Source organism: Protopterus annectens, chromosome 1.part0 (genome assembly GCF_019279795.1).
Source record: "Protopterus annectens isolate FY-2018-M chromosome 1.part0, PAN1.0, whole genome shotgun sequence".
In the NCBI taxonomy this organism is placed as follows: domain Eukaryota; kingdom Metazoa; phylum Chordata; order Ceratodontiformes; family Protopteridae; genus Protopterus; species Protopterus annectens.
Window position 1 is genome coordinate 1,674,696,735 of NC_056725.1, and position 17,894 is coordinate 1,674,714,628.

At 41.0% G+C, this 17,894-nt stretch overlaps 1 protein-coding gene across 1 annotated transcript in view; it reads right to left on the reverse strand.

Annotated features, from left to right (window-relative positions):
* Nucleotides 1-17,638, reverse strand: part of MAFF (MAF bZIP transcription factor F) — a 154,017-nt gene extending 136,379 nt beyond the window's left edge. The window contains exon 1 of the mRNA XM_044068464.1: nucleotides 17,267-17,638. Coding sequence (XP_043924399.1) covers nucleotides 17,267-17,366 — 100 coding nt within the window. The 5' untranslated portion in view covers nucleotides 17,367-17,638. The remainder of the gene's footprint in view (nucleotides 1-17,266) is intronic.
* Between the last annotated feature and the right edge of the window lie 256 nt (nucleotides 17,639-17,894).

Below are 17,894 nucleotides of genomic sequence, written 5' to 3' on the forward strand. Positions count from 1 at the left end.
AAAACAGAAAGTGAGAAAAGGGAATGCCATTGAACATGTTTTTTTGGTAAAATTCAGTTACTGGCTAGTAAACACATTGCCTGGATGCCAGCAGAGAAGAAATTTGGAAACTTGAAAGAAAATCAACCAGAAAATATATTGTCTGGGAAGGATTCTGCAGCTGTTCAGCAAAAAACAGTTCAAGCGATGGCTTCCAGTAATTTAGTGGCAAAAAATCAAATGTACTCAGAGGTGATTACAGTAAATGAAACACTGAAGGAATATATTAATTCAAACAACAAAAGGCTATAAAAGATAGACGAAGCTTTAACTAGCCATTCAGATGCTGACATGAAGAAAGCTATTAGCCCATTTGCAAATGTTCAGTGGGGGGTAAGATGTGCGCAGCTGAGTATTCTTTTCGGAGTGAAATTTACACAGATTAACAGCCAAATATATTTCCATGGATATAAGCTGTCTGCAGGTGCAAGCAGTTAATGCTGAGAATTCTGAGCATTCTTTAATGAGAGAAATTCAAAATGTAAAATTACAATGGCAAGCAGTTCTTGTATGAACAAGAGGTAACTAGTAGCCTTAATACTTTAATGTAGTGATTTAAAGACAGCCATGCACTTTTTCATGTTTTGAAGATATACATATTTTTGTATGTTTGTTCCAATTCAATAGGGGATGGGGATTTTCGTTAAAACAAAAAGTCTTGAAAATGTGACATGGGTTCAAATGGAGATTAGAAGAAACAACTACACAAAAGATTAGCCTGCCAAACATTTGAATGTGTATTTCCAGCTTTTGTGTTACATATATATTCTACAAAAACACTTTTATAACAGATATGAACAATGTATTTTTATCATGTTAGCTATGCTGTCCATATTATCCTGGAATGTGAATGTTCTTATGTGTATAAGAAACAAAATTCAATTATCTGTCCTTTTAAGAACTGCAGAGTGCAAACAGCGATGCTGCAGGACACCCATCTGGAAAGAAATGAGCATGTGAATTTGACAAAAAAGAGATTTCGGAATGAATATTCAGCAGAATAATAGCTACAGAGGAAAAGAAGTGTAATTATACTAAATGCTAGAGAGGTTCCAACAGTGATAGATGAGGGGGGTAAAAGACAAAAATGGTAGGTTTGTGACAGTAAAGGGCTATTGGCAAGGGAGGAGGATTACAATGACATGTATTTATATTCCACCAAAAACTGCTATTAAGGAGTGCAAGAAATTTTTGGGAGAAATAATAAGCTTCCAGTAAAGAATTTTATTTATAAGTAGGACTTGAATTTGATTTGCAATACTGAAGATGTATCAGGGAGACCACAAAAGTGGGTAGTTTGTGAAGAAATGTATGAAAATATTTGGTATGAAGATGTGAACTCAGCCACAGGAACTTGTAATGGAACTGGGTTAGACTAGATAGAAATTATATTTGACAGGAACATGTGCATTTAATTGAAAAGTTCGACATATCCAATAATTATTTCTGATCATCCACTAATAAAAATCAAGATAAAAATGCAGGGTAATTAAATAAAAATAAGGCACTGGAGCTTTCCCACCTACCTGTTAAAAACAGTTGAGTTTACGGAATGAGTAGTGGAAATTATGGGAGAGTTATTAGGGAAGATAGAATTATTTTATTATAGCTAGTGACTAGGATAAAATGAAAATGGAGTTTTTATAGGATTGAAAAAGAGAAAGTACAAGAAATTGCATAGATAGGCTGATAAGGGTAAAATGTTGCAGAGAAGGGGAATCTCACAGAGTAAGAGGAGAAGCAAATACAGAGCACTAAAGAGAAAACAAGGGATTATCTGGATAATATGCATGAGTTTAGAAAGACTTCAGTTAAGCAACTATTTTTTGATAACTCCAGAGCACAAAACTTTTAGCACAATGACTTGGATAACTGAATGTTGAAAGGTTGTCACCAATCTTAGGGAACCTATTACAAGAAAAATAAGATCCTGTAGAGGTTTTAGACATATTCTGAATTTTATAAAAATGTGTACAAAGCAGAAAAATGAAGAAATCAAGAAAGACTACAAATGATAATATGCATGAAAGGTTTAACTATGCCAAAGTTAGAGGTAGACTGGGTTCAACAACTAACAGTCAGTATGAGATAAACTGTAATGTAATCTTCAAGGTCTCCAGAACCAAATTTCATTCATGTAAATGTTTGGAAATTACGAAGAAAGTGAAGTCTCCAGAACCAGACTGCATTCCTCTGAATATTTGGAAATTACAAAGAAAGTGATAAAGATCTAGAAGATTTTTGTTTAACAGTATTATAAAAGGAGGGAAAGCACCAACATCTTGGAAGAAAGCTGTGATGGCTGCGTTACCCATAGGTGGCAAAGACCCAGCTTCATAAAAACCCATTTCAATTTTAAACCATAATAAGAAAGTGTTTATGTCTATACTAGGTAAAAGAATGGCAAAGGTGTTGCCAAAACTGATAGATATGGATCAGTGTAGTTTGGTGGATGGGAGGCAAACATTGCAATGATGATCCAGAGGGAATGTACGAAAATGCCTACGTTGTTGTTGGGTCTTGATGCAGAGAAAGCATAGAAGAGATTTTTATGAGTAGGGCATTGAAAGCATTTGCATTCCCTGATACAATAATATGGTTAATAGAAGGATATATGTGAAGGAAAGGCAAAAATTAAAGTGGGAGGGTTCCTCTCGGATAAGCTGTAATGAACAGAGGAACCAGGCAGGGGTATCCTCTTTCCCCTTTGTTATTTGCTTTACATTTAGAGCCAGTGGCAAAGAAAATAAGGGACTCGGAAATATAACTGGTATGGAAATCAAGAAATGTTGGCTTTATTTGCAGATATTATTATGATAAATCCAGAAAAGGACATCTCAGTGTTGTGGAACATTTTGAGATAGTATCAAGTTTTTTCAGGATATAAAATTAATAAAGAAAAAACAAAATGTCTACAGCCGTAAATTATGTACCCACACAAAAATTGGTTCAGCATTACCCATATTTATGGGGCCGTGATAAGATGAAGTATTTAGGAGCATGGACTAAAAAGGCCTCTGTTGTGGTAGGTAAGAATATGTAAGAAGAGACTAAACAAAAGAGAATACAAAAGTTGAGAAACTAGAAATCATTATTTATGGACAGTAAGATATAAGCAGTGAAAATGTTTTAGTCCCTTTAGTCTTGTATATAGATAACGCATACTTTTATCAATTTGAAGAGAAGTTGTGGACAACAATTAATAAAAAATTAAAGGAATTTATCAGGGAGGGAACGAGGGCAAGAGTTAAATGGGAGAAGTCGATCCTTTCAATAGAACAAGGTGGCTGAGGTTTACAGGATTTGAAGGGATACTTTAAAGCTACACAGTTAAGGCTCACATACATAACACAAGGTTATAAAAGAGCATGATGATGAAGAAAGGGGGAAGTTCAAGGAATAGAGAGTGGGATTTTGGATGCAGATGCTTAAGGATAGTAATAACAACCACCACACAGAATATTACATTCAATTCATAAAGTAGAAGAAAGTATAGGTTCATATGAGGTAATCAGGCTTTTGGCCCTAGGGCCCTTATAGGCCTAAACAGGTTATACCCTTGTTCCCTTACAAACCACATTTCACGGTCTATATTTGCAGTGCGAGTCTATGATCAGCACAAACTGCCCTTATCCAAGAGGGACATAGGTGACACCCCCTGGGTAAATTTAGTCTCTTCCAGTTCTCCAAGTTACGCTTAAATACGGTCATTAAGGAGGCTCTGTTTTGTGTGACTTGGGAGTTTGTTCAAGAGGAGTGGCAATATCTGGGAGACATATGTGTTTCTCCAGCATGTCCTGTTAAAGTCACACTAAGTTAAGATTCTAAGAATTAAGCCAATATGAGAATGGAGATTTTGCCAATAGGGATGACTGCAAGTAGGGTTACAGAAAATAGGCAAGAGGGGAGTAGAATTTACTGGAGAAACCTGGCACAGGAAACTGAATATTTGGAGACAATAACTCAAGCAGGAAAGGTAATAAGATTGGGAGGAGGCCAAGAAGACATTTGGACTGCAGGCTACAGACTGCCTTCCCTACCAGGGCTTGATCTCAGAGTATAGGCAAAGAAAAAGGGATAGTGGAATTTTAAGTGAAAGATGTGCACTGGTAGCATTTTTAGTTGAATTTAAAACAGATACAGCTGTTAAAAGCTGGATAATTAGTACTGTATATAAAATACTGCATGATAACTAAGAAATTGGAACAGATTAGAAATGAGAAGAGAGACTGGAAAAGCAATTTACAAGAAAAGATTGGGAAGACATATGTATGGCTCCCAAGTATGCAACCATGTTCAGAAGGTTTAGGATCTTTGTAAGTGTTTGCATAGGTATTTTCAAAGAAGTTTTCCTCGGGTAGAAAGCAAATGTTGGAGATGCGATGGAGAAGAAACAGGTAACTGGGAACATGTGCTTTGGGAGTGTAATGAGTTGGCAAATTTGCCTAGATATGGTATGGCCTTATTAATTTGAATTTTGTTGGCTGCCAAAAAAGCAATCAGGAAATGAAAATCAAAGTCTACACCAACTGTATTTGAGGTACTGAATATTACAAAAAGAAAAAAGAACTAAAAGCGGGATCTTAAGAAAAGGTAGGCAGAAAATTACATAGAAGTAAATGGAAACTGTGGGATCAATACACGCATAATAATGTTCTGTTAAGTTTGGCATTTTTTTGTAATGTTGGACCGACATTAGTAAAGAAAATACATGTGATGTATATTGTATTTAAATGGAATAATATCAACTGTTTGTTTTCTGTTAATGTATGTTTTATTAAATTATCCCTTAAGACATAAGCAAGGTGTTTTAAAAAGACTATTCTTGAATCATTTACAGACAATAAAACAAGTATTGTATCTTGAAAATGTGTTTACCTCTGTCCACCACACACCTCTCAAATGTTATGCGTTTTGCTGTTAAAAATTCCCCTTGTTTCTTAAAAAAAAAATCACTGTTTTTTTTCTTTATAGGGGTACTAAAGTGACACAGTCACTAAACCACAACAAAACTATTACTTATACTAACTAGATACAGTCTAGTACCAAACATTATCTATTATGAAAATTTTAAAAAGTGTCCCTCCTAACTGACTTGTAAAGGACACAACTACAGTTTTAATGTTCAGAGATTGAGAGGTATGCCATTACCCAATCAGTAAAACATGATTTACAATGCTACCAACAAGTACATGAACTATTGCATTGTCAACTAAGAAAATAGAGATATAAAAGAATGACACTCCAAGAAATCAGTCACTACTATAATTACCCATTTTCAACAGATGTACACTGTAAGAAAAAATAAACTGTGTTGGTCCACTTAACAGAAAAAACACCAGAACACATCAATATAGGTTTGCAATTATATGAGCTTTTGAGCTGGCATGATCCCTTCTTCAGGGGTTAGGTTAACTGATGTTAAATACAGTGCTTAAACATCCACTTGCACCTAGAAAGAGAAGTAGATCATTTATTTCCAACTGGTCAAAAAAACAGTGGAAAAAAAGTGCAGCTTGAACTACACCTCAGATGCAGTGTGCGTGTGGTGTGCGTGCATGTATTTGTGCGCCAGAGAGAGAGAGACAGACAGACTGTAGAACAGGATCACAACATGCCACAAAAATCTAAATTTGGCATGTTCCATTACTGCTCATTTAGCAAAAGAGATACTACTCTTACTTTTACTGAGATAATAAAAATCAAAACAAGACATATATAGAAGATTAGTTAGAATACAGTCACTCTGTATCAAACATGACAGTTATGGTTCTTAAAGGACATTTCTGCATACTTTTTGAAAAAAAAAAAAAACAAACAATGAAGATTGAACAATTGAATTAACAACCTGACAGTCAATGGTATGAAACTGGATTTTGGTTTTATGAGACACTACAGTACCCAAATTGCAACATTTTTTTTCTGGCAGTGCACGATTTATGATGAATTTAATCTGAATTCAAACTGCTATTTCATAACATAAACAGCAACTGTTAAGATTACTGGGGTTTATGTTTTAGCACCTGTGTTTTACTCATAAGAGAAGGGTTTACTTTCACATAAGACAACATTCTGATCAGAGCAGTAGTAATCCTAAAGCCTTAATGTTTATATAGTTTTAACAGTATAAAAAAACTTTATCCAATTATGCTGCTCATCAGAACATTTGGCTGACGTAACGCCATTTTCTTTTCTCTCTCTCCTCCTTTCTGACCGTTAGCTAAACCACAATCTGTGTAGTGTATATGCGTACAATACCCATACATTCTCACCCTATCTTGTTCTCTAGCTGCCTTTCTCATCATTGTGAACTAGACATTATTACCAATTCATATTTTCTGTTAACCAAAACATCTGTCTTACAAAGACTGCATGTTTAAGCAGACTAATAATTTATAGCTTCTTGTTTTCCTACTCTGGATTTAACTATCACGGTCTCATTATATGTCAGAGCAGTCTCCTGGGTGTTAACTCCTCTGCTAAATGAACACCATCTCTAATGTAGTGCATGGAGTGAGGTGATTATGCTCCACTATCTAGAAAAAGACAATTCAATTAAGTGCTACTACAACACAAGACCGATCTTAACAAATGTTAAGCATCCCGTTTAACTTCTTAAGGTTGTTTTTTTTTTTTCTCAGGCTAAGCAGTCAAATCTGACAGCACAGACTAGCAAACAGCAGCAGAATAAAAACAGATTTGTTTCCACCTGCTGTCTGTACTGGTAACGTGTCCCTGACTTATAAACTTAGGAAAGTTGCTAGATTAACAGGATTTGTGGTAGACTGCATTTCCTGAAACTCAAATGAAAGTCATTTAGTGACTTCAGTCCACAGTGATTTGTCACAGAACCACAAATTGTAAGAGGAGCAGATTAAGTATACCATGCAAAAATCAAACTAGTTGAGAGGCATGGCAAATGTAAACATAAGCGACATTTTTTACACTGGCTTTCTGACACCACTGAGCAAGTGCTTTACAGCTCTGAAAGCTGGAAGACAACACTTTTTCTGTAACTAGTAGTACACAGAGCAAATAAAGCTCCATGTACTCAAAAGAATTATCATCAGGTCTCCTCCTATCATAACCCTTTATTACGTGTCCTCAAAACAGATGCCAAGATTCACATCTCAAGCAAATTTCCCAGCATCCATGAACTGAACTTAAGTAATAAGCAGGTTATGATCAGCAGCTCATATGTAACATGCCAAACTTTGACTTTTATAGCATGTTGTGACCCTATTCTGTAGTTTCTGCCCCACACACACACACACCACTTGACTCGGATGTGTAATATCAGCTGCATTGTTTTCTATACTACCATTTTCAAGTTTTTTTAGCCAATTGGAAAAATTATGTACATTCTTTCAGGAACTGTATTTAACATAATTAGCTTAATATTCTGAGCTTTGGCCGGCTAAGATCTACCTGAAATCAACTGGACGTATAAGTGAATTTAAGTACACTTTTATCTGCAATTTTTCATATAGTACTGTATTTAATTTATTTATTTGCGTTTCTCACTGAATATTAACTCAATTGAAGTTGTGGCTGTCTCTCTACAGTTAGTTCCCCACCCACCCTCCGTGTTCTTGTCTTGGTGTTAATGTTGGTGGCTTTGAAATTGCCCGCCCCTCTTGCAGATTTGTATTTGGATACTCCTTCTGGGCCCATCTCATTTGCTCACTCAACTGAGTGCAGTGAGATCATATTCCGATTTCAGGCATTCCTAAAAGAAGCATTTGGGAAGGACAACTCCTGCAGCCTCTTAATCCTGCTCTGCCCCCCCCCCTCAAAAAAAAAAAAAAATCATACATATATATATATTTTATTCAGCTGCTCTTACTTTAACTGTCTTAGTTGCTGTTCTGCGTGCTGTTATCTGTTCAGTTGCTCTTACTCTGCACTTACTACTGCTTGTTAGTAGCCTTCTAATTTACTGCCTTCTGCACTTGTTTTTTAGTCATTTAACTGCATTTATTTTAACTGTATTTGCCATAGTGTTGCTACACACTCGGGTGTGCTGGCCTGCACTGCAATTTGAATTGTATTTACTGCTATTTTAGCTGCTTTTCTGTATATAAAAAGAAAAGAAAAAAAAAAAAAATTCTAAGCTTGTTTCCTACTTTTCCTGTCACTAGTCTAGTCCAGATACAGACTTGCTGTATCCAGGTCTGTTGGTAAGCTTCTGAGCCCCCCCAAGCCTTTCTGTGTTGGAGGGAAGCATTCTAGCTTATTAGTGGGTGTGGTAAGCACTAGGTAACCTATCTACCACAGCCGGAGTGGTTTCTGGCCCAGAAATTATAGTTTATTGGCCGTTTTGGGAAGCTTTTCCATATCTTTCAACCTTCTGATTTAAAAGCTCCACTAAGTCTTTTCTTCAGTTTATCCCTTGAAACTAGTCTAACTCTCAACCTAAGCACTCAAAAAGAATCCTACAGCCCAGCACTTGCTCAGACCTAATAGCAAGCACTAATATACCCTGACACTTGATTGCCCAGCAGGGCAAGGCTCTTTATTCACCCCTCACCAACCAAGCAATTAAGCAGCTCACCCTACTATTCAGGCATAACCAAAGGGCAATTTCAGGTGTACTCTCTAGTCCAGCTGGTGAATCTGGGTATCCTGAGTCAATGTTACAACTGCCTCATGTACAAAGACAACCCTCTCCTCCTACCATAAAACACCAACATATGCGAGAGATGCAATTATACAGCCAAACTGGAGGCTAAGCTGTTTTCACCCAAGACTGGAACAGAGAGTCAAGAGAAAAAGGTTAACACATGCACCACACCCCTCCAGCCACACATAGACCTACTAAAATAGCCCTGGCAAAAATACACAAAATCATATTTGGGGGCTCTAAATAAAAACCTGCAAAAGCATCAGAGGCCTCCAAAGCAGACACCCAAACAACCTGCATCTCCCGTCACAAACCAGACAACACAAAACACAAAATCAGTGTGCCGCACAACCACAGCCCTTAAGGCGAAATAACATACCTAACACACTAGTAATAGGTGTCTCTACAGTCAGGCACACTGACGTCCCACTCACTAGGCTGGACAAGCAGAAGGTTACTGTTAGTTGCCTGTCAGGAACCAGAATCCGCCACATAACACAAGCATTCTGGTCACTCCAGAACAAGGAGAAATAGGACTCTGTCATTGTTCGTGTTGGTGTGAATGACCTGAGATGTACCTCCCTGGACTACATGAAGAGAGACATGGAAGAGCTCTCTGATCATGTAGCCCAGGTTGGCATGACCCTGACTAGCATCCTGCCCTCACCAAGAATGATACCTCAGTATAAAGAAAAAATTATCAATTTCAACAATGGACAAAGCTTCTGGTGCCATTCAAAGGGGATCCAATGTCTGTCAGCCTGGGATGACATGCTCGACAAGCCATGTTGCTTCGCAAGAGAAAAAATTATCAATTTCAACAATGGACTAAGCTTCTGGTGCCATTCAAAGGGGATCCAATGTCTGTCAGCCTGGGATGACATGCTCGACAAGCCATGTTGCTTCGCAAGAGATGGCTTGCGTCCATCACCCCTAGGCTTTTGAATACTGGCCAACTCTCTTGCTGCCTCCATTGTGCCTTTTTTAGGCAAGGCTCAAAAGTCAAACCCACCTCCGTAAACAGCACAATTAACAAAAAACTGAGGGTTATGCTACTCAGCGCCAGGAGTTTAAATCTCAAAATGCATGTGCTCGAAGCACTCCTCAGTATGGAGAACGTCGACATCTGTGCAGTAACTGAAACCTGGTTCAAGGCTCCGGAGAGCACCCCAGCACTAGCGGGCTACAACTCATACCACACGTTTCGGCCACAGAACATGGACCGAAACACAAAAGGAGGGGGGTGTATCCATACTCATCAAGGATACCTACACCTCCAGGTTAGTGGAGCAGCATGATACCTCTGAGATCATCCATGTGCAACTAACATCGGGCAAATCTGCAATGCAAACTGTGGCCTGCTACAGATCAGCCTCCATGACCCAGGACCACCACTCCACCTTTCCGGAGACACTGGAAAACAAGAAGGTCCTACCGAACACCCTGATATTGAGCGATTTCAATTACTCTACCATTAACTGGGAAAACTACTAGAGTACAAAATCTCAGGCCCAGTGCTTCCTGGACTTCATCAACTCAAACGCCTTGGATCAGCTGGTAAACTCCCCTACCAGAAGTGAAAACATATTGGAACTGGTCACCACCGACATGGGCGACAGGTGTTCCACACCGGAGGTCAACCCGTCACTGGTTAAATCAGACCATAAACTAAATCACTCTGGATGTCCACACCCCACCACCACCCCCAACTAAGGAAACCACAGTAAACAAAATTACTTAAGACAGAGGTGGTAAGTTTCACAGACCCCACGCTAAAAGATAACCCTGCCCAAGATGCAGAAACCTTTACAAATGCACTCTGAGCACCTACAAGGATGCATGGATTCTGGACCCCTGCCATAAACAGGCTATACAATAGAAGGCGAAAACTAGTTCAGAAAAAATAAAGCAAATCTCAAGGAGGAAAGACATCCCTGATCAGTACCAGTAAGAAACTAAGGTCCCTCAAAAAATCATCCAAGGCTAACTTCGAAAGAAAAATAGCCAAGGATTCAAAAGATAACCACAAAGCCTTCTTTAGCTATGTTAAGAATCTACGAATCTAAGTGGCAACTTGCAGATATGCACTGAACTAGTGCAAAATAGCACAAAATATACTGAACCTACTGACATTGCTAACATCCTGGCAGATAGATTCAGTGCAAACTTCAAACCCCTCTCACTCCCAAAAGGGCCCACAATAATACCGGAAAAGTGTAGTGTCCCAGAAATCACAGACGCACAGGAGAAAACAGCCCTTTCAAAAGCCAAAAACACAGCGTCACTGGGGCCAGATGGTGTCCCAGACTGCATCTTGCACGAACTACAGAATGAACCCCCCCCCCCACCTAAACACGCTGTTCAACCTCAGCCTCTCCACAGGCTATGTGCCCATAGAATGGCGCACAGCAATGGTTATTCCTCTCCACAAAGGAGGGGCCACAACTGACCCTAGCCTGGTTTGCAAGGCTATGGAGCGCATCATCATGGAACCCATTAACAAAGACATTGGGAACCTACAAACACTTGATCCGACCCAGTTCGGCTTTGTTAAGGGCAGATCATGCCTACTAAACCTGGTTGACTTCTTCAAGACAGTCACCAAGACCACAGACGAGGGAAAGATGGTTCACACAGCCTACCTTGACCTCGCCAAGGCTTTCGACACCATTCCCCACTCTGGTATTACAGCAAAACTCACCAGCCTGAACATAAACCCCTACGTCACGAGATGAGTTGCCAAATGGCTTACAGACAGAACCCAGATGGTAAGAATAGCAGACTCCAGGTCCAACTCTAAACCAGTCACAAGTGGTGTCCTGTAAGGCTTGGTCCTGGGACCCCTACTGTTTGGCATATACTTCTCATAAGTACAGGCAAACACAGGAGGACTATGGCTAGCGAAGTTCACCGATGACTGCAAACTTAGAGCCGTAACTGACTCTCCGGCTGACAGAGATCCTCCAAAAGGGCCTTACTGTGACAGACATCTGGTGTCAAAGTCCTGGCCTCCAGCTAAATGCCAAAAAATGCATAGTCATCCCATTTGGGAAAAACAAAACACCCACGAATTACCGCATAGGTGGCAGCCCCCTTAATACAGAAGAGGGAGTAAGAGATCTGGGGACCCAGGTAGACAGTAATCGCTCCTTTGGCAATCATATTGCCAAAGTAGTTAGGAAATTCTTCTCTATGGCCCATCTAATTACTAAAGGGTTCACATCTAAAAATAAGGTTATAATGCCCCTCTACTCGTCACTCATCAGACTCATCATAGAGTACAATGCCCATTTGGGATGTACCTCACAAGACACTTCCAACAGCTGGAAAGACCACAAAAGTACCTCACTAAGGATTACTGGCCTCAAACATATGCCATATGCAGGCCGACTGAAAAAAATCCGGCTGTACTCATGGGCATATCGCTTACACAGAGGTGATCTCTGTCTGACTTACAAAGCCATGTCCAACTAAGAATTGATGACATGCTCCACCTAAAAAAATCCAAATCACTGCAAGCCACACGCTCTAGTGAGCTAAACCTCGCCACAACAATAAACAGAACATGCTGGAGGGATAGATTCCTGTCACAGAGACTCCCTATGCTATGGAACAAAATTCCAAACTACATTAGGCAGAGCCCCTCACTATCAAGTGGGGAGCTTAGAGCAGCCTATCTATCCCTGGAGGAGTGTTCCCAGCACAAGAATCTGGTAGTCTATTGGCCGTTTTCGGCCAATTTCTAGCTCTTTCAAGTCCCCCTGTATAAAACCCGCTTTAGCACATAGTGCAGCATCGGGCAGCGCCGCTTAATTGGGTTTAAACCATTCTCGTCTCCATAAAGTCTGCTCTTCACTTTTCCCTTAGAACTGATCTAGTTCTCATAATAAACACCCTATTTCCTACTCTAAAGCCTGGCACTTGCTCACTAAAGCAATTATATAAAAGTCAGCACTAAAAAATTAAAAGCACTACACCCTCACAAACTCCCCTTGAGTACCTTGTTCCCCATTGGCCCTTTTTTCAATTATATAGGAATTCCCAATACTATTCTAGCTTGTCCAAAGGTCAGTTGTCAATCTCCTCTCCGGTCCAGCTGGTGAGTCTGGGAACCTTGAGGCAATGTTACAACTGCCTCATGTACACAGACAACCATCTCCTCCTCCCAACAAATTCCAACACACGTGAGAGATGCAACCATATAGCCAAACTGGAAGCTAAGCTCTCTCAACTCAGTACTGGCGTAACCAGTCAGGAGAAGGAAACCACACTCACTACAATTCTAGTCTCACATAGACCTACCACGACAGCAAACCAAACACATACTCAGAGGCTCTAAATAAAAATCTGCCTAAGCAGCAGAGATCTCCAAAGCAGACACCCAAACAACCGCTACCCCAAAACAAAACACGTGCAACACAGCTCACAAAGCCAGTGTGCCGAACAGTCACAGCTCTTAAGGCTAAACAACACACCTGATACACTTGTAAGAGGTGACTATCATCAGGCACACTGAAGACCCGCTCACCAGGCTGAACAAGGAGAAGGTCACGGTGAGCTGCCTGTCGGGCGCTAAGATCCGCCACATAACACAAGCACTCAGGTCACTCCAAGGCAAGTACAAATATGACCCAGTCATTGTCAATGCTGGTGTGAATGACCTGAGACGTACCTCCCTGGACTACATGAAAAGAGACATAGAGCTCTGAGCATGTAGCCCAGGCCGGCATGACCCTGACCTTGAGTAGCATCTTACCCTCACCAAGAATGATGCCACAATATGAAGACAAGATGATCAATTTCAACAATTGGCTTAAGTATTGGTGTCATTCAAAGGGTATCCAATGCCTGTCAGCCTGGGATGACATGCTCGACAAGCCACAATGCTTCGCTAGGGACGGCTTGCACCTGTCACCCCTGGGCTTTCGGATATTGGCAAAGGCTCTTGCCACCCCCATAGTGCCTTTTTCAGGCAAGGCTCAAAAGACAAACCCACCTCCATAGGTAACACAGGGGATAAGAAACTAAGAGTAATGCTACTCAACGCCAGAAGTCTAAACCTCAAGATGCACGCACTCAAAACTCTCCTTAGCATGGAGAACATCGATATCTGTGCAGTAACAGAAACCTGGTTCAAGGCTTCCGAGAGCACCCCAGCACTACCAGGTTGTACCTCATACCATGCTTTTCGGCCCCAAAACTTGGACCGAACCACAAAAGGAGGGGGGGTATCAATATTCGTCAAAGATACCCACACCTCCAGGTCGGTGGCACAGCACGAGGCATCAGAGACTATCACTGTGCAACTAACAGTGGGTAAAACTGTCTTCCAGTTTATAGCCTGCTACAGACCACCCTCCCAAACCCAGGAAACCCACTCGGCCTTCCTGAGAACACTGGAAAATATGAAGGTCTCTCCAAACACCATTATATTGGGCGACCTCAACTACCCAAACATAGACTGGGAGCATTACTCTAGCTCCAACACCCTAGCCCAAAGGTTCCTAGAATTTATAAACTCAAATGCTATGGAACAACTTGTTACCACTCCCACAAGAGGGGAAAACATACTGGACCTGATCACTAAGAGGACTCTATGCTCCAGACCAGAAGTGTATCCCTCACTGTTAAGATCAGACCATAAACTAATCTCACTGGATATTCACATCCCGACCCCACCCCCTGCCCAAAAAACCACAGTGAAAAACTTCTCTAAAGAAAATTTCACACTCCTCAAAATCGACGTGGAATCCTTCAAAGCCCCCAGGCCTATAGAAAATATGGCCCAGACCGCAGAATCCTTTATAAGCGCATTCTATGAACACCTTCAGGAATGCATGGATCGTGCAATCCCAAATAAGACCTAGACCCAAATCCTCCAAAGGCAGACGTCCTGTCTGGTGGACCCCAGCCATAAACAAACTATACAATAGAAGGAGGAAGCTACTACATGATGGAGCAAAATCCCAAAAAGGGAAGGCATCTCTGATCAGTATTAGCAAAAAACTACGGCCACTCATAAAATCGTCTAAGGCCAGCTTCGAGAGAAAAATTGCACAGGACACTAAGGATAATCACAAGGCTTTCTTTAGTTATGTCAGGAACCTGGGTGGGAATTCCCAGATATGCTCAGAATTGGTCCAAAATGACAAAAAATACACTGAACCCACAGACATTGCCAACATCCTAGCTGACAGGTTCAGCGCAACGCCCCCCCCACCAAAAGGGCAAATATCTATCCCAGCAGTGCTGCCCCTGACATCTCAGATGCTCAGGTAAGAGCCGCCCTCTCCAAAGCAAAAAACACAGCATCAATGGGACCAGACGGTGTCCCAGGCTGCGTCCTACATGAACTCCAAGAAGAGCTAAACCCAAACATAAAACTACTGTTCAATCTCAGCCTTACTACAGGATATGTACCCAAAGAGTGGTGTGCAGCAACAGTGGTCTCTCTTCACAAAGGTGATGCCTCAACAGATCCTGGAAACTATCACCCCATAAGCCTGACCAGCTTGGTCTGCAAAGCTACGGAAAGGATCATCATGGACCTCATAAATAAAGATAGTGGGGACCTACAGACACTGGATCCTACCCAGTTTGGCTTTGTTAAGGGCAGATCTTGCCTTTTAAACCTGGTCGATTTCTTTGAAACAGTCATCAAGGCCACTGACAAGGGGAAGGTGGCCCACACAGCCTACCTGGACCTTGCAAAAGCCTTCGATACAATACCCCACTCGGGCATTATAGATAAGTTCACCAGCTTAAACATAAACCCCTATGTCACTTGATGGGTTGCAAACTGGCTCAAGGACAGAACCCACATGGTTAGAATTGCTGGAGCCATGTCAGACTCCAAACCAGTTACAAGTGGTGTCCCACAAGGCTCAGTCCTGGGACCTCTCTTGTTCGGTATATATTTATCAAGGTACAGGCCAACACGGAAGGACTGTGGCTGACCAAGTTCGCAGATGACTGCAAACTGGGCGCCATAATCGACTCTCCAGCCAACACAAGCATCATCCAAAAGGGCCTCACAAGACAACTGGTGCCAGAACTATGGCCTCAAGCTAAATGCCAAAAAGTGTATTGTCACCCCCTTTGGCAAAAAACAAAGTGCCCACAAATTACCACATAGGTGGTAATCCATTAAGTACGGAAGAAGTAATGAGGGACCTGGGGACCCAAGTTGATAGCAAACTCTCATTTGATAACCACGTGGCCAAAGTGGTTAGAAAAACATTTTATATAGCCCACCTAATCATGAAGGGATTCACATCTAGATCAGGGGAGGTCATCGTGCCTCTTTACTCAACCCTCATCAGCCCTATAATTGAGTACAATGCCCCTTTTGGGATGTACCTTACCAGTCACCTGCAGCAACTGGAAAGACCCCAAAAGTACCTCACCAAGAGGATCAAAGGGCTCAAACATATGCCATATGCTGTCTGGTTAAAGAAACTCCAGCTCTACTCAGTGGCATACCGCCTGCTCAGAGGTGATCTGTGCCCGACGTATAAAGCCATGTCCAACCCGGAATTAATGGACATGCTGCACCTCAGAAAATCCAAATCCCATCGAGCTACGAGCTCGAGAGATTTGAACCTCAGCACTTAAATAAATAGGACATGCTGGAGGGACAGATTCATAACCCAGAGGCTCCCTTCACTCTGGAATAAAATCCCAGTCCAGGTTAGGCAGAGTCCCTCATTGACTCTCTTCAAGAGGAATCTTGATGAGTGGATGGGAGATCGTAGGTTTACCCCAGGTATCACTTCTGTGTCACTGTTAGACAGAGGCACAGTATACTAACCTCGAAAAAGGGTATAGCAAAATTAATTTAAAATAGGTGGCGAAAGCCAAACACACTCTGACTAGGCTTATAAATGCCCTAGGGCAGATAGCCTAGTATGAACCTATGCACCTAAGAGAAACCTTGACAAGTGGCTGGGTAACAGAAAATACACCCCTGGGATCACTTCACTGGCTTAACTTGACAGAGGATCAGTTAATTAATCAATGGGGTGGCGAGAGCCGACACACTCTGGGTAGGCTTACAAATGCTCTCGGGCAGATAACCTAGTACCTACCTATGAACCTAAACAACAATCACTCCTGACAACAAACTCATGCCATTTCGAGTAACTGCAAAACTTACGTTGGTTCAATACATATTACATCTCATCTGTGTTTCTGCGTAAGGTGTACCTTGCCATTTCAAGACTGCAGGCCAAAACGCCTTGAAAAACGTGTACATTCATGATGAGCTTCGTACCTCGCCACAGACTCGGACTGATATTTTAGCTCTGCCGCCTCCTAAACATGACGTTTAGATTGATTATTTGAAGGTGGTGACTATTTAATAATTACAATAATATGAGTAATAGACTTTACTTCAGAAACGTATATCAATTCACATTATTTTACTCTGTCAATATCTCAAGTTAAGGGTACTAATGTTTTAAGAAACCGACTCCCTGGTTATTTCTGAATTTGTCCCCAATTGGTTGAATGTTATGATGAGATTTCCTTTTCAGACTGCAAAGCACATTTCCGCGTGCTAAGTAGCCTTTAATCATACCTCCACTCCAGTTTTTTTATACTCACGTTTAGCCATGTTCCATTTTTCTTCTAGATTTACTAACGTTCGACATAGATCATTTGTGAGACATGTTTTCAACAACTGCGAGAAATGTATAATCGACATATTCTGATCTTGCAAAAAGTCCCCTCTCTGAACACTTACGATTTTTAATGTACAAATGCTGAAATAAACGCTTTTTAATTATTACTATTAAACACTAGTACCACTGCTAACGTCTGTTTTTTTTTTTCGTTTACTAGCAAAATTTTGCGTGAACTGGGCGGCAGAAGTTAGAACCACAGACTAGCGACTACCAGTAGACAAGACTTTTATAAAACTGAAGTGCTGAGGCCTGTCTAGCAGAATGTGAGAAACGGCTATTACGTTTTCCATCCAAACTCTCCACCTCGGAGACAGCACATGGTTGCCAATGCCTAACAGAGGAATGCACTGTATTTGTAAATGAAAACCCGATGTAACATACCCTCAAGGAAGGCATATCTATTTCCCTTTCACAGTCCCCACCCAACAGCGGCGCCATGTGTTCTTACAAGACACTCTCGCCTTACTCCAGTCTGTAACCAAAACACCAAACTATGTCTACCACTTTTTCTATAATGTAACGAAGACACCTTCAACTCCAAAACGCAA